The sequence below is a fragment of the Sceloporus occidentalis genome, unplaced genomic scaffold (genome assembly GCF_023333645.1).
Source record: "Sceloporus occidentalis isolate IW3139 unplaced genomic scaffold, rSceOcc1.0.p SCAF_7, whole genome shotgun sequence".
Taxonomy (NCBI): Eukaryota; Metazoa; Chordata; class Lepidosauria; order Squamata; family Phrynosomatidae; genus Sceloporus; species Sceloporus occidentalis.
The window spans coordinates 37,750,913-37,774,462 of NW_028316987.1; the positions used below are offsets into that span (position 1 = coordinate 37,750,913).

At 38.0% G+C, this 23,550-nt stretch overlaps 1 protein-coding gene across 2 annotated transcripts in view; it reads right to left on the bottom strand.

Moving 5' to 3' along the window:
* The window catches only part of BBS9 (Bardet-Biedl syndrome 9), a 259,252-nt gene that overhangs the window by 159,511 nt on the left and 76,191 nt on the right, over window positions 1-23,550 (bottom strand). For both annotated transcript variants that reach the window (XM_089532607.1, XM_089532608.1), the window contains exons 18-19: window positions 12,634-12,806; window positions 11,281-11,433 (exon numbers count right to left, since the gene is read on the bottom strand). In XM_089532607.1, coding sequence (XP_089388733.1) covers window positions 11,281-11,433; window positions 12,634-12,806 — 326 coding nt within the window. The remainder of the gene's footprint in view (window positions 1-11,280; window positions 11,434-12,633; window positions 12,807-23,550) is intronic.

A 23,550-nucleotide genomic window follows, 5' to 3' on the forward strand; every position in this document is an offset into this window, starting at 1 on the left:
AATTATCACTGAAAATAATACCTTTCAGAAACCATACTAATTTTACAAAATCAGCAAAACATGGATCTAAAAATCAATTAAGAGTGTGTTTAAACTGTTTGATTTCATAAGGAGTTTACTCAGATGCTTGAGAGTTGCTGAAGAAGAAGACTGGCTGTAAAGAAAACATCTCTGCTTTTGAATGAAGAGGAAAGAAAACATACAAGCCAACATTACGCAAATGTACCATTACATTTGGCAGTGTTCATATAAGATTAAAATAAGACATTATACATTAAGGAATGCTTATACAGCTTTTCAACATAGTATATATCTACTGACAGTTACAAATAACAATATGCATAATATCATATTGCAGAAGATACATTTTGGAAAACAAAGTATACAAAAAGGGTAATCAACTACATCAAAATGAAACCATTAAGCATTTCTGTTCCAGACACATTAACTACTCACATGCAGTTCACAACATGCATTTCATTATTACAGCCCTATGAAAAAAGATCTTGCTGTACAGTTCACTTAGCTCCATGTGGATCATTGTGGTATAACAGTTGTAAGTGACAGCTACTGGCTGTTGCTTACTTCTTATATCACAATTCATTGCAGCTATAGCCACGCTCAACTTAAAACTAAATCCAAGGTCCAAACTGTGCATATATTACACCAACAGAAAAATGAAAAATTCATCATGATGGCTTTTGAAACTAACAGGGCTCTTCATCAGACAAAGATGGTAAAAAGTATGCAGGAGTCCTCTTGCTTACATTTTATTTTGAGTTGATACAGGAAAGGTGTCTGCAGTATACGTGAAACAGCCTTATGTTGCCAAAATCTAACCACGACAAACTTAGCTATGCCTGAATGGAAGGAATAAAGGTAGGAAATGGATTTCTGATATCTTATAACATCTTTCAAAAGATATGCTCATATTTAAGCACCATTATTTTCTTCAGTTGCAGGAGTGGAAGCCTGCAATGACTGCATGCATCTTTCAGTGGCTATCTAAATCTCCTAATGCCTATCAAAAGACAATGGGATCTCAATCACTCTTTCCTTCAGCTAGTCTGGAGAGGCAAGTGTGCTGTTTTCTGGGCTGCCAGATCACTGGATAATGGGAGAGGTAAAGCATTCTAGTAACTGGGAAGAAACAGCAATCTGCGTTGAGATCACTGGTGGATGAAAGAGGCTTTCACCACCACTACCACTACACCCTCCAACATTTGTCCAACGAAAACCAGGTCACATGTGACCAAGCAACATTAAAGTGTGGTCAAAACAGTAAACATTATTAATGAAAAAGAGCACGCACACTAGGAGGTGGTGCAGTAGTTTTCTTTTGCTTGAGTCTACTGGGAAGAGCAGAAATCAACTCCCTACTTGCATTCCCCTTGCTGAATTAACTGAGTGCAAACAGCTTTTGCGCTTTGAACTCAGTCTGCAACAAGTAAAGTAAACTGCATATAAAGGGGAAAAGTGGGAAACAGAGACAAAAACTGGGACATTTTAAAAGCAGCCCAAAAGTATGGGGCCAGAGGTTTAATCGAGACTGTCCCTACTAAATCAGGGCATCTGGTGTATGACCCCTAGTTTTCAGCAGGCAAGGAAGAGAGTTTTGAATCTTGCTATTCTCATGCACTAAGGAGAATGTGTGTGTAGACATATGTCCTTGTCCACAGACCACATCTATATTTCTGTGTAGCCCACAAAATTGTGCATCTCTGCTCTACTGCAATGTGTCACTTTCTTCTTTCACCCCATATGAATTTACCCATCATCTCATAATAAAGATATTACTTATGCCCACAATCCCAAAAAAGAGAATGCATACAAAAACCTTTCCATATGTGAAATCCAGTTGGATTAGCAACTCTGCATTTAACTTGATGGTTAACTGCCATACCAAGGCAATAAGTCTCCTAGGGTAACATCCTGGAGAAAATATGCAGCCTTGCTTTTGCCAGTTAGGAACCATTCTGTTTCTCCATATTGTGTTGTGACAGTGGCTTCTTGTCGTGAGTACAGGTTTCTCAGAAGAATATTCTAATTCTAAATATCCTGTTCTAAATCTCTCTAATTATATACAAGTAAATGATTAAAAATGTTACAGTGGTGCCAATTACAAAAAACTAAGATAAAAAAACCTTTATTTCTAGTTGTTTTATATATATACAAACACACACGCATATACACATATGTTTTTCTTCTAGGTTAATTGGGCATCTGAAAAAGATGTGGCAGTTTTATTAATGTTAAAAGCATAATTCAAGCAGGGAAAAAAATCCAAATTCATAATCATTCAATAGTTACTGTACAGATCCTAAATATTAACACTTTTTTTTCACTAGTAAATGGAATTACAAATATATTGTACCAGGCACTGCTTCAAATATGGACAAAATATAAAAAATAAAACATACAGGAAAATCCCATTATGGATATCACTACAACAATTCTTCTTTGGACAATGAAACGATCCTCAAAAAGGTTGGATAAGATATAAAGCCCTTCTTATATCGAATGAACAGACTAAATTAAACTTGAAATCGAAAAAGATCTAGAAAGAGAAGGACTTGGGTGTCACTGGTTCTTATACTGTTATATGAAAGAAACAAAATGACCAGAGACTAGAAGACTTTGATATCGAAGAGAAAGATATTGACAAAGTAATTGTTAAAGAAACAAGGTGTAATACTGCAAAACAATATGAAGTTATTTTATGAATGAATTTGGAAAAAGAAGTAGTAAACGAGTCTATGATTAAATGGGCTCAAAATATTGGGCATACATTAACCTTAGAACAATAGGAAACTCTTGGAAAAGAACAAAAAATATATATTATCACAAGATCTAAAAGAAAATTATAGGAAAATGCTACAGATGGTATCTAATTCCAGTGAAACTAAATAAAATGTATAAAACATCTTCACATTCTTCATGAGTCTCATTCAGCCCACATGGTTCCAGTCATACCAAATTGCTTCCCTTTTAGCAAGCTTGGTTAGGGAAGGAAAGACTTTGTGCTCCCCCACAATGTTTGAGTACAGTCTGGCCTTGGTATCCGTTGGGGTTTGGTTCCAGGACCACCCTTGGATACCAAAATCCATGGATGCTCAAGTCCCATTAAACACAATGGCATAGTAAAATGGTGTCCCTTATATAAAATGGCAAAATCAAGATAGATAGATAGATAGATAGATAGATAGATAGATAGATAGATTCAAACCATGGATGCTTGAATCCATAGATAAAGAATCAGTGGATACATAGGCCAACTGTGTTATTGTATGGCTTTCCTCCCAGCTTCCTAAAGGTATTGCAGGGAAACTCTACAACTGGATTATAGAGGAAACATATGGTAATGGACTGGCAAATAAAAAGATATGGGAATTAGACTTGAATATATAAATTTCAGAGGCTGTTTGGAATACAATCTAGAATCTTCCTCCGCACCATTAAAATAAGATCTAACCTGCTTGGAGAGTGCTCCTTAAAATTACTCTACAAATGGCACCTTACCCCCATGCAACTGGCTAGATTTTCTAAGCAATCAACTGCAAAATGTTGGAGAAGTTGTAATTGCAAAGGAACATATGTTTATAAGTGGTTGCATTGTGATAAAGCTAGCCAATTTTGGTTAAATGTATTATCATTTCTGAGATCACCTTTCAAGAATTAGCTCCTTGTCCTGGTCTTTTATTACTCTCAGTGTTTTTAGGAGACAACAAAGACTTGAAACATAAATCATTGATTTGTTTTCTCCTGGCCATCACAAGAATTGAAATAGCCAAGAACTGGAAGACAGGCAGTTTATCAACAGATAACTGGTGGCACAGGTTATGGGACAATTTACTAATGCAGAAGACTACAGACACAGCATTGCTTTAGATGTCAATTTCTGAAAACAGTCAACAATCTGGGACAGTTATATAAATTCATATAATTTCAAATATTCCTAAATATTCCTCTGATCTCATGCTATATTAACTACTGGCAAGTTCTCAGTTTCAAAAGCAGTTTATCACACAAGCAGGGAAGGGCTCCTCAAGGAAAAAGAAAACACTTTCACTCAAGAAAAAATAGCTTATTTATTTTATGTGCCCTGATCAATATATTTGCAAATAACAAATGTTATTAAATAACTTGGAAACAGTAGCTTTTAAGAGAGAAAGGAATAGAGAGAATGAACAAACAAAATCAGAATACTATCAAAATTATGAATGACTATGAACCTATTTAAGAATTTAAAAAAGTTTTCCAATAAGTTTCCCAGTTTTTTCCAGACAACATTTTAAAAAATGAGACAGTCAGTCAAAAGAATAAACAAAGACCATGATCTTGAATTATAGCAGTAGGACACATGAAGCTTTGTTTTTTACTTGGTAGTGGGGAGAAAGTAATATCCAGTAGTGTGCAAATCCTGTTCTTACTAAATTAAGCTTTACGTGATGCATATGTTTACACAGTTTGTATAGTTTACATTATGCATATGTCCTTACCAAATTAAGCTTTACATTATGCATTCACATATGGTTTGACTTGTTTTTTATTCTACCTGGAATTCATGGCCAACGGTTTTTCTGCATCTTCTTTTGCAAAAATGAGATATATTTTCACTATGATCTTCATTTTTGTACAATATATTAAAGCAGCAACAATGTCAGTTTTAAGAAGAGATGACAACTTGTCCACTATATGTATCTACGTATCTTTACTTATTACAGTGATCAAGAAACAAAAGTTAAGAAATTATCAAACTGTGAATTAAACCAGATGTGCTACATCAGGTAACATTGTTTAATTCTACTTTCTCCAGAAAAATGACATCATTGGTTTTGAGAAATAGTGTTTGTTCTATTCAGGCAGAATGTACAAAGCAGACAATGGTTTTAAATTCAACAAGTTTACAAGGAAAAAATCACATGACATTTGTTGTCTAAAATAACACTAACAACACTGTGTGCTTGAAGACCAAAGACAACAAAAAATATTTCTTTCAAGAGAGCTGTGCTGCCAAAACAAGGCCCATGTATGGTATTAAACCTATTTGGCACAACACTGCATTTTCCTATTTAAAACACATCTGTAAAGTAGATAAATTGGGCAACACTCAACTCCATCCCTTGCCTTCTTGTAAAACAAAGCAGGGGCCCTGACTTGCCAGGAGAGCCAATGTGCAGGGCTGCACTGTGCAATGGGGAGCTGCCATGTTCCTCTCCAATGCATCCTTCTTTTCAGAGGCCCATGCACTTTGCACATGCTTCTAGCTCAGCCGGTGGCTGTTTGGCCTATGACAAGGTGGATCCCTTTTTGAAGGCATGAAGCTGCAGATCTCTCTGAGAAGAATATAAAATGTTCCCTGGGCACTCCTTCAGCATATTGGCTGTATAGGCTATGATTATGGGGGCCCAGTATAGCATTTAAATCTCCCCCTAGGACTACAAATGCATTTGGATTCTGCAATATGAGATTATTCCAGTTTAGCCCACAGGTTTCTGATTTGGAATTTCTTCCTCATTGAGAGGCATGTAGACATTTATTATCAGTGGAGTGCAGTGGTTAAATTGGATTAGCACTACCATGGCATATGTTTTAAATGTGGGAAGAGACTTTGTTACAGCACATAGAGTGGTGGAAACCAGGACTTCTAGCATTCCCCTTGCTCTTCCACACTTTCTCCCTGGCTCCACTGCAACTGAAAATGAGTGAAAACCATTAAACTGCAGATCTTTAGCAGTCCACGATTACTGGATCGGTAAAATATCATATTGGATGAGAAAGTCAGTGAAACAGGGATCTCTGTTAGATGTATATCAATGAGAGATGTTTCATGTCATAAGGGTAACCTTATGATGGTCAACTGATCGTCAAGTGGTTGCACTAGGCTATAGGCTGTTTGTGTAATTCACCCAGTGGTAGTAGGTTCACATTAGCTGACTGTTGGCATAATTATAGCATTGTCTTCCTCTGTGAATGGTGTTGTATCACATCACATCCCCGCTTTTCCTGCTCCATCTGTTCTAGTGGGGTGGCTGAAAGAACCATGAGCAGCAAAATGAGTCACAGAATCATAGAATCGTATTGATGTCTTTGATCTCTCCACTGGTGTAAATATCTCTGACATATAGTGCTATTCCTTCTCCTTTCGTGTTAGGCCTGCTTCTCTTTAAAAGGTTATACCCCTCTATTTCTACTTTCCGGTTCTGAGACTCATCCCACCAGGTTTCAGTGATGCCTATTATATCATATTTGCTTTGTTGTACTAGGATCACAAGCAAGCAAGGATCTCATTTCTTTGGTAAGGAGAACATCTTTGGCTTATCCAGGGAGATAGGAGATGAAATAAGTGATAGTGAAGGCTGTCTTTTCTGTAGACAAGAGTTTACACAAGATTTAAGATTACTGGAATTTAATTGTAGATGGAGATGCATGATCATTACAAGGCATTTAAAGAGGGGTATTAGCTACTTGGGATTTCATGAGTTCTTTGAGTGAAGGTAAAGAGTCATCACTTTCACTATCTGTATCAAGAAAATCCGAGTGAGGCACTGACAGCTTTCTACGAGTCTGTGGGGAAGGGACTCAGTTTCTATTTTATTTTTGCTGGGCTCTAGTATCTGTGAGTTTTCCTCTCAATTTAAGTACTTCTTGATTTATATCCTGAGCTTCCTCTCTTGTAGCATGCTTAAGTTCTCCATCTTGGATAGGGATGGCAGGTTTACTGCCTGGATTCTCTTGGCTTTTATCTGCCAAGTTATATCTGTTTGTTGTTTTTCCTGTGATGAGGTCACAGACTACCTTATCCTTAAAGACTGATTGTTTTGATATAATGTGCTTGCCAAAGGAATTTACTCTTTTGTATTAGCCTGTTAGGGAAAGATGCCTGATTTAAAAGTCAGACATGTGCATTAAATTGCTCATGGGCTGAGTAAATATTGGTAGTTTTTTAAGCCAATTGCTCTGCAGTGATAGTTTAAAGGGTGGGAAAGGAATCTAATAATTTATTTTTGGCCATTCCAGATATGTGCATTGTGGTAAATTTCTAGGAGGGGTTGCTTTTTCTGTAATATACAGCAAACAAGCAAACAAACAAGCTTCATTTATATACCACTTCATACCGCCTAAGCACTCCCTAAGCGGTTTACATTGTGTAAGCTAATTGCCCCCAACAAGCTGGGTATTCATTTTAGCGACCTCGGAAGGATGCAAGCCTGAGTCGAGCTTGAGCCCTTTCGCTGGTATTGAACTCGCAACCTTATGGTTTTGAGTGACTGGCTGCAGTACAGGCATTTAACCACTGCACCACCAGGGCTCCTATATTTGGGTACATTTGGGTGTCCTGAAGAAACGGTACAATTTTCCTTCACATGACCAAAATCAGCTGCATTTTAAATTCCCTGTTTGCCATGAGGGTTTTGCATATGAAAGGCTTGTTGGAATTTCTTCACCTTGTTTGCAATATCATTAAGTCTCTGCAAAATAAGAACCAGTGTTTCTGCAGACAAAAGGAAGACATCATGAAGGGGCTGAACAATATTATTGCCCCGTTATCTCTGTTTTCTCCTTGTTCTGGAGAGTACTTTATATCTGGATTTTGAAGAATTGGGAAGGCTGTTTTACTTCATTGAGATTGCTGTAATGATTTAGGGAGTGGAAAAGGAGCTGTATTTGCAGATCTATTACTCACAAGTTGTGTTGTGTCTGCTATCAGAAAAAATGAGTCATTCCTCATCTGTTTCTCTGCTGTGAAGGATTCCCGTTTTTCAATACTGTTGTTGGGACTAGTCCAATTCTTTTTTTGCCACTGGGTGGCATTTTAAGATGTATGGAGGGGATAAAGCCAGATAATGTTGGGAGGCTGATTCAGCAGCTGTTAGTTCATCACCATCTTGCCCTGCTTCCCACATTTAGGATACAAAGGTTTAGTCATAGGCCTGCAAAAATTGATTTCTTGTCTTTTGACCATTGGATAAGTGGGTCCCATTATGCCTTTCCACACACCTAAATTTTATGATTTGTAATACGTGTAATTATTTCTTCTGCTATGTTTTCTTGATGCTTACAGTGAGTGGCAACTTTAGTAGTGTGGCATGGTGCTGGATCCAATGCCAGGGGAGGATAGAGCTGGCATGCTCTGTTGCCCTCCCCTTTTCCAGGGATCCCCTTTAGGGATTTTGGGCTGCAATCGATTAGGCAGAAGCCTAGCTTGGGGGCTGTTGGTCATGTCTCACTACCAGGAAACAGGAACTGATATGAAGGTGCTGTGCTCACATATATTCCATGACTGCCACTCTAAAGTTCCCTTCTGGCTATCAGGCCAGAGGTGGGTAACAACCAAAAACTGTTGGGTTATCCTATCAATGGATTCAGACTTCATGCCAAACCAACACTACTCAGCTCCCATGAATAAAGTTGTGGCCTTTTTGACCCAAATGCTCTGTAACAACCTTTACTCTAAAAATGAAGCAAAATTACCCATCCTGCTTGGCAGTAAAATAGACTATGGTCTGGACATCCTTCTGAAACAGAACCAAAGGGTTATGATTTCCATCTTTCTAGATTCCATCCTACTCCCACTCCCACAACTATGTAAATATGCTTTATATCATGAGGCCTGGATATCACTCTGTATTACATCTGAAGAGGTGGGTATATCCATGAAAGTACATGGTAAAAATAAAAACTAGTAAGTCTTATAGGACTCTGCTATATTCCTTCTTTCTCCCCCCCCCCCCACCTTTCACTTCTTCTTTTTAATGCTGTAAGAGATGAGCACAGCTGCTTCTTTAAAAACCAAGTGAAGTTATTCTCTGGGCTGAAATATCAACATAAATTATTATTTCACAAAAATAATTATCCAAGTCATTACATTTCTTGAGTAAGTGAGGATATAAGCATTCCTAAATACTTCAGACACTTTAGACAAGGAAAAAGAAGTTGCAATTTGATTATGGCCCCTTAAGAGTAAGGTCCAGATTCTATCTGATCATGGAAGTTAAGCAGGGTCAGCTCTGGTTAGTACTTGGATAGGAGATTGTCAATGAATATCAGGTTCTGTAGGCTATATTTCTGAGAAAGAAACTGGCAAAAACACCTCTGAGTATTCCTTCCCTAAGAAACCCTATGATATTCATAGGGTTACCATAAGTCCATAGGTGACTTGAAGGCACATACACACACAACATACTTTGCATAACATAGTAATGAGAACTGAACATCCATAGTTGTCAAAGGTTGTTTGGGGGTGGATCAAACAAACCTAGGAAGCACAAAAATTTAACTTTCACCATTTTAAACACTACATTAACTATATGATCCATATAAAAAGAAATACTAAATGCAAAAAAGATATTAACTGACAAAATTCATCATGGATAAACTTCATTATATAAGAAGAAATCCTTTACTTGAACTCTCTTACATCTCAAATCACAAAAATAGAGATAATGACTCAAATAGCTTAAACATTAATGAGCAACAATGACAGTCAGATACTCAAGCAATTTGAATGCCTAGATTTTCTAACAGCATCCCCACTTTAATTCAAATGTCTTTGCAAGTTCAAATGTCTTTGCAAGGTCTATATAACCATCCATTTTCTAACACTGCCATCATAATCTCATTTTCACAGTGTACCAATTGTTACTGACTATAGGTTTTGACCATCAGTGATTCACATTCTATATTAGTAGTAGCAGTAGCAGCACCAGCAGCAGTAGTATTAAGGAAGGAAAGAAGGATGACAGGAAGGAAGGCAAAAGAAAATCCTTCAAGATTATTACTTTTAGTACTTTTGTATTTGTGGTAACCATAGGAATAAGGATATGATTCCTTATATATATATTTTATCATACGTCATATATTTTATCATGTCATAAATATCAGAAATAACATTTAGAAATAGTAGTCAACCTTAGTAATATGGATAAAGTTAAAATCTACTGCCAATCTCAATTATGTCTCTTATGTTTAATAAGAGAAAAAGACCTCATTTACTGGGAAAGCTGTCCCAATTATGGAGACTTCTGAAGATAACTTTTCAGCTAAAGGACTTCTTTCATTTGGATATATGCTGCCTTTTGTAAATGTTGGTTGTCTGTTCTTTGGTTTTAATTTTTTCCTTTTGCTTTCTTTCTTGTGGCTGTAACCTTGGTTATCTAATGAATGTGAGTGGCTAATAGATTAAAAGGTAATGAGGAGCAAGTGTAGTGATGCTGTTTTTAACCCTTCCAAATAAAGGATGCTAAAAGAATCCACTTTGAAGATCCTACTGCTCAAGAAAGATTTTATTAAAACAAACTGGGATTTTTATCTTGATTCAGCAAGAATCCACTGTCATACCCATAACTATTGTTTAAAGTTTGTTTAGTTAGCGTATGCTAGAATGCTAGAATTATGTTAGTTAATTATGCAAATTAATAAGAGTAGAAGGTTGTCGATGGCTGTTATTCATGATGGCTATATTAAACATCCATGGTCAGAATTTTATCTCGGAGGTAGAGAGGAACTGCTGGACCTCTTACCCTTTCCCTCCACCACTCCCTTCTCCTTCTGTGTCATGTCTTTTTAGATTGTAAGCCCGAGGGCAGGGATCCGTCTAACTAAAAAGATTGCATGTACAGCACTGTGTAAATTTACAGCACTTCATAAATAAAGGTTAATAATAATAATAAGTTGGTGGGAAACAACAACAGTTGTTTGTGGGCTTTCCACATTGGATTTCCATTGAAAATAAAACAGACCTTTACTCATCCAAAAGGACTATTCCTAGGCTCTTAATACAAAGCTGAGGTACAAACTTAAACTGCACACTCTTCTGCAAAAGAATACCAGTGGTTGTGCTTTCAATTACTTCAGATCTTGCCTTCGAAACACCCAGGATGTAAATACACTTACAAAAGGAGACTGTTAGTCTCAGATTATTTTGTTGTGGATGTTACATCAGTTAAATCATTCCATCAGTTTACAGTATACCATAAATGTTTACACAAAGTCTTAACTATAAAATATTTTCACATAACTATTCCAGTTTGGAAAGAATGCTGCACTGTCAAAGTTTGCAAGGCTTCTGAGTAGCAATTCTGTATCTCAGATCAAACAAAAACCTCATCAGATCATCTGGAAAGTTGCAGGGAAATATTAGGTTAAACAAATTACTGTTCCATGGTCTCCCCACTGGTAAATGTAACCAGGAAGATATAGCTTATATATTTTAAAACTATGTGTTTAGTGTGGAGGGAATTATTAAAAGAGACAGGCTCATAATCCAACTATACTGACCTGTCTGTAAGTTCCTTCTAACAAGGTGTCCAGATGTTGAAGAGGAGCTGGTGTTTTATCTTTAAACCGTGCCAGCAGGCGTCGTTCAATAGCTCTAAACTGTACGGCTCTTTCAGATAAGAGCTGCTCATATTTTGCAGCATTCAAGCGCAGCTATAATTTATAAAGTTTTTAAAAAGAGAACGTTAAGGCTACAACACAAAAATGTTTTCACACCACACATTTGTGAGAAATAGGTAGACAATAATCATATTTTTGGTAGATTTAGTGCATCAGTTTCATGTACACAATTATTATGTAGCCAGCTTGAAGAATGATAATGTCACAATCATCTACTAAAGGCTAAAATAATGCAAGCTACTACCAAGATTGAAAATAATTGTTGACAGTATAGGTAATTTACAATAATTCATGATAATCTTGCTATGGATTTTCATTACAGAAATGAAATTAAACTGTCATCAGTTGGCTATGTAGTATTCCAGTATACTGGTTCTGCAGCACAGACACTCATTGTATACCGATATATTTGCCACAAAAGGGAATTATCACTTCTCTTTAAATTCTTTATGATATAATCCTATATCCACTTAACTGTGAGGAAGTCTTGCATTGTGCACTGCAGTGTCTTGAAGACTGGATTTATATCCTTCAGGATAGCTAAGGTTCAGACCTCATCTAATAGTGCAACCCTGTGCTTTTCTTCTCCAAAGTAAGCGTCACTTACTTTGCTGCATTTTCTCAGGGAAGTGTGCACAATACCAAATCTCATACCGCTGTCTCAAACTATGCTGCAGTTATGAATCTAGAACAGTTTCTTAACTATTTTTTGAAAAAAAATCTCAATATATGCTTAAAGACTATCAGAATGGAGAGTGCAGATCAAACAGTGAATCCATGGGGAGCCCCAGTCTGGAAAAGGCTTGGAGGCTGATCACAACAAGACATTTTTTCACAATACAAACACAGCTGACAGGAACTCCCTCCCAATTTTATGAGGGATTATAAGGGCTATTATTAACCTGCCCATCATTGGAGAATTCAAAAGCTTGCACAGTTTTGTGAAATTTTGATTGGGCCTAGTTAAGTTATTGCCCAGTTCTGGGCATTTGGTTTTTGGTGTTGTTGTTATTGTGCTATTGGAATAGCATGACTAACTTTATTTTAAAATTCAGCCAAATGAAGGTTTTTATTCACCTAAAATGGTTCCAAATTCCTATCATGTTCATAGGTGTGTGTATGAAGCTCTTATAAGCTATTAATAGCAAAGGAAAACAAAACAAATTAAAAGCTGAAAAAAACTATAAACCATGACAAACACTATACTAAAATGTGAAATACTGAAAAGCTTACCTCAAAATGGTGATCAATTATTTCAAAATATTCTTGTAATGGAATTGGGCCAGAAAAAGTACATGCAAAATCTTTGCAATTCTGTTTCCTAAAATGTTCTTCAAGGCGAAGTGTGAGTTCTTTTGTAATGAGCCAAAGGTCTTCTAACTGTTCACTTTGAATTCTATAACGCTCTTTAAAAATAAAGTAAAAAATCAAAGTTAGTATGGATTCACTCTTAGCTATTAACTAGTGTATACTTGAAAACAGTTTTTCAAAACTGCTTTACCATTTTGATTATTAATGACACATCCATATTTAATACAGTAATTTTCTTTTCCATTCACATAACTCACTTCTAAATTTAACTTTATTATTTGGCATAATTAATTATTCTTTTATTATTATTTATTACTTGTCATGAAGTTCTTCTTACCTTATACATGTATTCTTAACGATTTAATTTATATTGAAAAACTACTTTTATCACTAGAATTAAAATAATCACTTGGGCGGGTTACACACTGCCATGAAAGTACGCGCAGAGCGCGTACTAGGGTTAGGGAGGTGCGGTGCTTCCGCACCTCCCTAACCCTAATACGCGCTCCGCGCGTAAAAAATGACGGCGGCCGTTCCAGACAGCCGCCGCCATGAGGACGTCACGGCCGCGCCGCCTCTATACAGGGCGGCGCGGATGTGATGTCCTCACTCCGCGCCAGGGCACCTATGGCGCCCTTAGCGCGAACCAGGAAGGAGCTCCATTTCGGAGCTCCTTCCTGGTTTGCGACGCCGCTTTGCTTCACTGGGCGCAGCCTTCAGACGGCTGCACCCAGCGAAGCAAGGGAGAAAGGGGCCAAGCGGCCCCTTTCTCCCCCTCCCCACCGCCGCGGGGTGTCCTTGGGGCTTGAAGCCCCAAGGACACCCCTTTTCAGGCTGCGGGGAAGCGGCGTTTTGCCGCTTCCCCGCAGCCTGAAAAGCGGTGGATTGGGGGCTCAGCGGCTGCCGTTCTCACTACTGAGGCCCCGATACACCGGGAGAAGGGGCGGGTACAGCCCGCCCCAAATAGGCGGTCTGTAACCCGCCTAAGACTATTCTCAGAACTTCTCAACACTATATTATACTATATCAGAAAACTGAAATGTTCACAGTTAATATATAACTTGGACTAGATAAAACAGGCTCCAGGGCTGCCTTACTGCAGCAACTGCAACATTCTTTGCCTGAATCAAAGTCACAGAGTTTCACAGATAGTATAAAACAGCCTTATTATACACTTGCCCAGCATAAAACCTTAACTGTCTAACAATACCTGGTAAACTTCATGTCATTTATGAATACAACAGTTTCAACATACTTTAAAGCAAGTACTGTACTTATCAATGTAAACTTAGCGGTCTAAACCCAACCTCTGGTCTCAACTAGTAGAGCACCTTGCATTAATGGGATTTACATAAATGCTGACTTGTCCTTCAGCAACTGATTCAGTAGCCTATTCTAGTTTAGGCCACTTTCTGGTGTAACACTCTATATATGTCTACAGCTCAAATATGTCTTCAAAAGAACAAATTCCCACAGGAACTAGTCTCTGATTTGCCTTTCACTGACCAATATTGAGTGGTGTTGATGGTGGTGGTATAGTAGTAGTGGTTTGTATTCTTACTCAAGCTTACAATTTAAAAAGAACAATTTTTCACAGTATTAAAGCCAGTTCAAACATTCAGTTAAAAGAACAAAATGCTATTAACATTTTACCCTCATCCAATCTATTAGTGATGACAAGTAGTGATTCAGAACCAGAACAACTTCCTTCGATTGAGATGGAAGGAAGTAACAGAGCAGGATATCATCTGCATTGTGGTGGCATCAGATTCCAAAATGGCAGATAATCTCTTCCAACAGTTTCATGCTTATGTTAAAGAGTATGGAGGAAAGAAATGAGCCCTGAGGAACCCTGCAGGCCAATGGCCAAGAAGTCAAACAGGAATGCCTAAGAATGCCTTCTATAGTTGTCCCTCCAGGAAGGAATGAAGCCATTGTAAAACAGTGCCCTCTAGTCCCATCTCCGTAAGGCAGCCCAAAGGAATAGCATGAGTGCAGCAGAACTCACAGGAATACACTCCCCTGTCTAGTTCCAGCAAAGGTCATCTATAAAGGTGACCAAAGATGCCTTTGTCTCATATCCAGGCCTGAAACGAGATTGAAATGGATCTAGATAATCCATCTCATCCTGAAATGCCAGGAGCTGGAAGACCACCACACACTCCAGAACCTTGCCCCAAAATTTAATGTTAGAGGCTGGCTGATAATTATTCACAGTGGTGGGATCCAGGAAGGCTTTTTTTAGTAATACTGTAGTTTTATAGCCCTTTTATTATTTGGAGTTGTAACTGCATTTGTAAGTACTAGCGGAAGATTCTCCATTTGAAGGAGTCTTTCTATATTCATTTAAATATACTGAGCTCATGGCTCACTTTTAACCCCTGGTATCAACCCAAACATATTCAAGTGAATCACTAAACCATTTATTACAGTTCACCCTCTGCATTGGCAGACTTGTCATTCATGGATTTAACCATCCATGCACAGCAAGCCCCAGTTTTTCTTATGACTGTGCATGCACGCAGCCATACAAGTAGGCATGCATGTGCTGTGCCACCATTAAAAAAACCTGGGACTTCAGCATGCATGGATTTTGGTATCCGTGGTGGGGAAGGGGTTCCAGAACAGATCGCCTGAAAATATGGAGGTTTGAATGTACTACCAAAGAATGAGAAGATGAGATTCTGTTTTGATTAGGAATTAACATGCCAATTCCTAAGCCATGCATAATACATGTCAGGGACAGTATCACTCTACCCCCAGCACTGCAATGACATGTTTTTCAAGCTGACTTCAGAAGAAAAGGCAGACTTCTAATCTTCTATTGTCTATTATGTAATCTATATGGTTTTTGTGTTGACCATCTGGTGATGTCCATGTGTACAGCCTTCCTTTTATGAAGAAGCTATTTATAATAAAGAGATTATTGGCCTTGCAAAACTATTAGTCACTCTCCTGTTTCATTTCTTGTGCCCATCTTCCTACTGTTTTTGATTCTGTTCTGCTTCCTACTTTAGTGTTCCAATCACCTATGATTACCCAGCAATCCTGTTTTGGCGTGTTGTCAGTTTCTTCCTGGATTCCATCATAGAAATTCTCCATTTCTTCTTCCTCTGCCTTTGTGATTGGCACATATGCTTAGATTATGGTGATAATGCTATGCATTCTAAATTATTTATTTATTTGATTTATAGCTTGCTTTGCTCCCATTACGGGGCCTAAAGCTACTGTGATCAGAATGAGGAATAGCTGAGACCATGGGAAGGGCAACAAGGGAGGAAAGAACAAGAGTACCTTATTTCCAGCACTAACCATGGGCTCCTCCAAATATTCAGATGGACCAGGCTTAATATGCAAGGCTGAAGGGGGGCAGTATTTGGCAGGAAGAGAAGGTCACTGGAAAATTTGAGAGGCAGAGGTCTGCTGACCTATAATGTTGAGCATGGTATGATGGGGAGGGGATCACACCCACCCCACCATGAGTAGTGTGAAATGTTTATGTCTGGGATGGAGTGATCCCCATCCTTCAACTGTGTAAATCCCGTGTTGGCTAAGATCTCTCTTCCAGAATTTTAGCAGCAATGTTGAGACTAAATTACATCCAGGGGATTAATTCCCAGACATGCTAGGAGATTCATCTTTTTTATCTTCATTACAAATGCTTCCAGTCACATAAAAAGTTCTTTTCCTTCAAGAGAGAAGAGTGGGGACAGGAAAGTGGGAAAAGACAACAAAAGCCCACACTTTCAAATAGAGGCAGGAACAAAATGACTAAATCATAACTGTTCCCACAACTGAGTGCTGCTGCAAATCTCATGCTGGCTATAAGAGCAAATAACATGATGTTTCCCTTCCACTGATGGAAAAATTGATGAAATGGGAGCGGATATTCAAAATTACCGAATCTTGGATAGCAATTGTGCACTGGGTTTTAACAGTGAGGTTTGGGACAACTTTTTTTAAATTCATCGCAACTATAAATGAATGTGTCCTGTGGCTTTTTATGTTTTATCCTAAATGTCCATGTCAAACACAATTTTCACTAGATCAGAAGAAATCTGGTATAACATCACAGCCATCCTCTGTAAACATCTTAAATGGATTGCTTTATTATCTCTGAAAAAGAGATCATTTTGAAATATCTTGAAAACAGAAGATTTCATTTGAAAACTGAAAGGTAGGTGGATGAATAATTTTGCTAATAACTGAATAACGCAACACTTACACTTTCTACCATATCATTTTCAAATCGATCAAGGACTGTATGTGTATTTAAGGCAACATGTGCATTAGCCACTAGTTGAAAGAGGTCACAGAAATAACTAGCTATAAAATAATAGTGATCGCAAGGCATTTTTGAAAATACTGTATTTAGGTTTATTCATTCAATACATTTCCATGCAGTTCTGAGGAATAGTAAGGGGTAGGAATAAAAAAAAGCATACAGATTTTTAAAAATAAAGTTCTGCTTGTTAGATGTTTTGCCAAACACCCTCCCCTGACCAAAAGCAGAGGTTTAGAACATTAAACAATTTTATAAGATTAGTAATCTAAGATTGAATAGCATTTCTACTGGCATAATTCCCAGAAAATGCAATTCATTGATGGGACAATGACAAATTCTATTTACAGTGTACAAGAAAAAAGGCAGGTTTTATTTAAAAACATGTCCTTTTAAAATAAGAAAAAACATCTGTTAATAATATCATCCAACCTTATTTTCATTATTTCTAGATATACTTCTACCATAATGACTGGATTTTTTAAAACAAAACTTTGGAGTGCCCCTTACCCAAAATTAGGAGTTTGGGAGGGGGCTGAGGTCACCACTAGTTTCAAAAGTGTACAGAGAGCTCTTTTTCAGCAGTATCTAAAGATAAAATGGATGATACATTTCATAGAATTATAAACCTAAAGAAAACTGGAAAATATTTAACAATATATAAATGAAAGCTTTTTATTTCACAATCTTGTTAAAAAGGCAAACAATTCTTGCTTGTATTTCCCATACTCCTAAGATTATGAAAATAGGTATGTTCCAGTGAATAAGAGCTCCTCTCAAATTTAATTTTTCCATAAACTTTTACAGTCAGCTTGCCCCATACACGGGTTTCCCATATGAGGACGTAAGGTCACGCAGACAGGAAGCCCCACTTAGATGAATGGCGTATGTGCCACGCCGTGCATGGGAGAGCACCCCACTAAATTCACTTTATATGGGGGGGATCCAAAACGGATCCCCCATGTAAAGCAAGGGTCCACTGTATATACAAAGCACTTTTAAGAAATACTTTCTGGAGAACAGAAAGCATACTCAGTTTTGACAGTAAACAAAAATTGTTAAGAATTTATTGGGAAAGAAATCTGAATGAGATGGATCATCTAGATTCATTTCAATCTGGTTTGAGGCCTGGATATGGAACAGAGACTGCTTTGGTAACCTTGAGAGATGTCATGCCCAACCAGGCTGAGGACTCGGAGGATGAGGTGTAGAGTCCCAGTTTGAGGCTGAGCCTACCCTGCCAGCTCCAGCAGAGTCTTTGGCCTGTCAGGAGGCTCAGCAACCAAGCCTCCCGGCAGCAGAGATTCCAGACACAGGAGAGGAGGAGGAGGAGGAGGAGGTCAACATACCTACCTTAGCCAGAGAAGGTCTAAAAAGGTGTGCTTCTGCAGATCAAGGAGGTTTATGAAAAATGCTCTCTAATCAGCAAACATCTGTGCTCATGAAACATGGGAATATAAACAGGTAAAGGACGCCAGGCTCATTGTCAGAGATTATCTGAGTTTCCTGGTGAAAGCACATTCATCTCTGTCTCTCTTTGTCTTCTTGGCCTGAACCCTTGGCATTTGGATTGCTAACTCATCTTGACTACCTGGAACACTTGACCTTTGGACTGCCTCTTTAAACCTGCCTTTTTGGAATCCAAGACCTCGGACTGCTTGACCATTCTCTGGCTGGACCTTGAATTGGTACTTTGGAACTTTGTTTTATTTCTCTTTGTTGCAAAGGACTTTTGCTTTGCCTTAAACCTTCACAAACCTGTGTGAGCAGCTATCGGCATTCTTGGCTGCATTCCCAAACAGGAGATGACCTTTGATGGGAACTAGACAGAGATTTTGTCCCTGTTGGTTCTACCAGGTCTCTCAGTGGCTTTCAATAGCATCAACTATAGTATCTTTCTGGGCTCCCTTACTGGGATGGGACTTCAGATGATGTTTTACAGTAGCTTCTTTCCTTCCTAGATGATAAATTCCAGAAGGAGATGTTGGAGGATTCCTGTTTGGCTTCTCTGTAGGAGACATGTTGTTCTCACAAATGTCATTAAGGCAAGTACCTGTTCAGAAACCACCCATCCTAGCAATGATTTACAGTACTCTATCTTGCATTAAATAAAAGTTATTACTACATGCAATATCTAATTTAAATTACAGATTTTATGTCATATATTTACATAGCTTTTTATATTGTGTAAGAAACATTTATATCTTTCTCCTCATCTTAATAAACATCAAAGTTTATTATTAAGAGTTATGTGAAATTTCAGGGTTGTTTTGAAGTTCTTTTTGTCTGTTTTGGGATTCTTTGGATTCTCAATTGGTCTGATCTTGGATAGTTTTCTGGTTTGGACACTCTCTATAAACCACCTTTCTTACATGATTCCCTCTAGAGGCTAACTTTAATAGCCAAATATTTAAAAGTTTGAAAGTGAAACAGGCCCACCTCAGAACAAATTAATGTTTCTATATATCTGAGGGGTCCACCAGATATACAAAAGTATTCCATTTGCAAAGTAAACGAAATAGATGTTTTCAAAAAATGGATTAACAGGTGCCTGTTAAGTTTTCAGGAATTTTGCAGCTTTGGAGTTAGCCTATCCAAGCCACTGAAGTTTCCATTAATTACCATGAAGAGGAAGATGAGAACTCTGGAGCAATGTATGCTGTTAGCACTCTCCTTTCACTAAATATACAAAAATATTTCAGGAGGAAAAAAGTGAGAAAAATACACCTTTCCCAATCTCAGAATCAAACACACACACACACAAAGAGTTATATAGACACAGTATTGCTATAAGAGAAACAGAAGCATGGAAAGCTGCCTTCTCATCTACCTCTGTACTGTCTACTTTTAATGGCAGCAGCGTTCTAGGGTCTCTGGCAGGCCCAGCAGCACAAGGTTGGGGGAAATGGACCACACTTTCATTTTCCCCTCCCCAAAATGGCACCTGAACTGGTCAAGTATCTGTTCCAAGATGGATGGTTCCTAAACAGCAGCATTCCTCTCAAAGCTTGAAGACACACTGCAATCTTTTGTTTTGGATGCATTTAAGGAAGGGTGGGATATATCTACATCTGCCCTGCACTCATTATTTATGGCTGTACAAAATGGGGGCAGTGAAGAGTAGTAGGATACGCAATTCATTTCCAAAGGAACTATTAAACAGAGCCATAAAAAGTAGTGTAAAATTCAACAATATATACTGTGTTATTGAAAATCACAAGCAGAAAAGAGTCAGATAAATATGTAGATCTGGAATGGGAACTATTTCATCTTCCATACTCATATGTTGTTGAACTAGGGCTTCAAACCTTCTTCAGCCTTATTTAAGTTGGCTAGTGTAGCTGGGTACTGAAATCCAAGAACACCCAGAGGGATGCACAAGTCCCACCCCTGATGTAGACTGAATCCTATTTAATTCTAGGCATAACCAAGCTACTTAGAGGTCACTGGCATTAATTTTTGGGTAAGTGTGTTTAGGATTGCAACCTATTGGTGGTATGATGCCAGATGCATCTCTATCACATGTTTCAAGCAGAATTAGTGAGGGAAAACTTACATTGGTGAAAGTAAGAAGCATTATGGCAGATCTATGCATCGACAGCTAAAATGAAGGAAGGGATTGGTGGAAAGAAAGATTCACAAAGACAAGGAAAATAAAGCTAAAAGGCTAAAGTACACTTCCGATAGCCACAGCTTTCTGTGGGATATCTTAAAAAAAACCGCTTCCTTAATTGACATTAGTTTCCATTAGCTGAGATACTGTTCACACATGTACATAGGCTGAGTTACCACTTCTCTAAAATAAAAATCCAAATAGCCAATTCTAATTTTAGCTCATATGTAAAACTATTTATAAATATATATATAAATCTTCCCAGATTCTTGTTATGGAATGTTCTAGTTATTTCATCTGTTTAAAACCTTTTACTGTCAACTTAAACAATATTAAAAATTATCTTACAACACTCAAAGAATGCTCACACAACCAAAAACAAACAGAAATGAACCCTGTAAAAGTAAACTAATTGATACCAAAAGAGTGACAAAATAACTACTCTTCCAGATGTTTTTCATCCAAGGATTTATGCTGAAAGATACTAAAGTCTTTTACTGTTCGAGGCTTGTTGACATCAGTGCCAACAGAAGAAAGTTCGCAAGACACCAAAACTACACAGCATCTCTAGAACCTCCAGAACCAGAACAGAGGGCTTTGAACATTAGACAGTTCCAAATCCCATACTTTGTTGGAAATTCTAATTCTTTTATTTTTATAACGAACACTGAGAAAATACTATAATTTTAAAACTAATTAACTTACTGTCTAGAAACATTTTATAAAAATATTAAAACAAAAAGGACAAGCTTCAAAACTCACAACCACGGCATTTGCTCAGTCAAACTCTGAAATTATGGCGGGTTACAGACCGCCATAAGGGACGTCCTTAGGATGTCCCATTTTGAAAAAGGGGCGTCTCTTCCAGATGACCCTAACCCTATCACGGACAGAGTCCGTGACAAATGGCAGTGGCCATTCCACACTGCCGCCACCATATTAACGTAGCAGACGCTGTGCGTCCGCACGTCGCACCCCAGAAGTAACGCCACGAGTGTGCGACTAGCGCCTCGTGGCATCTTTTCTGGGGCCCAGGAAGGAGCGCGAAGCGTCCGGGAGTCGCGCAGTTTGGGCGCTGCGGCTCCTGAACACTGCAAGCGGCGGCAGCAGACTGCCGCATTTCGGCAGTCTGTAACCCGCCTATATTTCTCAAACAGTGGTTTGCATGGTTGTATGACACATTACATTTGAAGATTAACTGATGAAGAAAGTTATGTACATAAGCATAAGACCAGATTTAGACTCAGAAAAAGGAGGAGTAAAGATATCAACAATCTAAGGAAAAAAATATCAAGAATCTAAGATATACAGATGATTCTATACAACCAGTAGAAAACATCAGAGATCTGGGGAAAATTATTAAGGAAGGAGAAGAAAGTGCAAAAGTAAGGCTTGATGCTGAATACAACGAAAAAATAACAACCACCAAGGAACTATGTGGAATTCAACCAATGCAATGAGAAAACAGAAATATTTATAAAGTCCCCATACCTTGGAACAAACATGACCAGGAAGAAGACTGCAGTCAAGAAATCAGAAGACAAAGGGAAGGTCAGCTACAGAAGAACTAGAAAAGATCCTAAAGAGTAAAGACATACAATTGAGCACTAAAGTTAGGATCGTACAAGCCACTGTAATCCTCATTACCATGCACAGATGCAAGAGCTGGACAGTGAAGAAAGCAGATTAAGAAGAAAATCAATTCATTTGATATATGGTGCTGGAGAAGACTGATAAGGATACTACGGATTAACAAAAAGATGAACAAATAGGCCCTTGAACAGATTAAGCCTGAAATCTCCCTAGAAGCCAAGATGATCAAACTGAAGCTGTTGTACTTTGGACACATCATGAGAAAGCATTAGAAAATACAATAATGCTATGAAAGGTGGAGGGATGAAGAAAGAGAGGCACACCCTCTAGATGTGACCTATTAGGAAGGTCACTGGTATGAATTTACAAGACTGAAGCAGAGCAGTGGAGGGCAGGAAGTGCTGGAGATGTCTCATCCACAGAGTCACCAAGAGTCGAGGTTGACTAGATGGTAGTTAACAACGAAGTCGATATAATAGGAACCAGAACAGAATCAAAGATCATGTGAAAAATTGGCCTAGGATCAAGAAATGAAGCAGGAGACCAACTGAGTGAATTATGCCAAGTTAATAGTTTGTACGTAAATTGCAAATACATTCCTCAAGCAACCCAAGAAGTAACTGTATATATGGATGTTATCTGATGGTCAATATAGAAATCAAATAGATCACATATTTGAAAGCAAAAGATGGAAACACTCCTTTCTCTCTGCAAAAAGAAGACCAGGAACAGACTGTGGCACAGACCATGAACTACTAATATCAAAAATTAGAATAAAGCTAAAGAAGAATATTAAACTATCATGCTGAAATATATCCTGAAGAACATCCTCATAGAATGTAAAGATAATGAGGAAAAAAGTAATTTGCAATATTAAGCCTAATTGACTGGGAGCAAAAAGAACTCTGGAATGAAGCCAGTGACACTGTCACTGTCATATCTGTAGTCAGAGAAAGAGAGAGGCCTCAATGGCTGACAGGCAAAACTCTTTGAGCAGTTAAGGACAGAAATAGATTCAGAACCACTACACTTGATCTTAGCCAAAAGGCCAAGAAGCCTTTCAGAAGTTAAAGTAGCTTTCAGGAAAGATTGTTCTGCCATGGATCACTGTTCAACTCTTTATCACTTAGCGGAGAAATACCTAAAACATTTAAAGAGCAAATTGTTTGTTGCATTTCTGGATCTGAAGTCAGCCTTTGACTCTGTCCCTAGACTCAAACTGTGGGATAAATTGTATAGTCATGTGGAAGATAGTGGGCTTTTTAAAACCTTACCAGGACCCTCTATAACAACAGCAGGCTCCAAGTGAGATATGGGAGCCATGGCCAACTATCCAAGGAATTTTGTATGA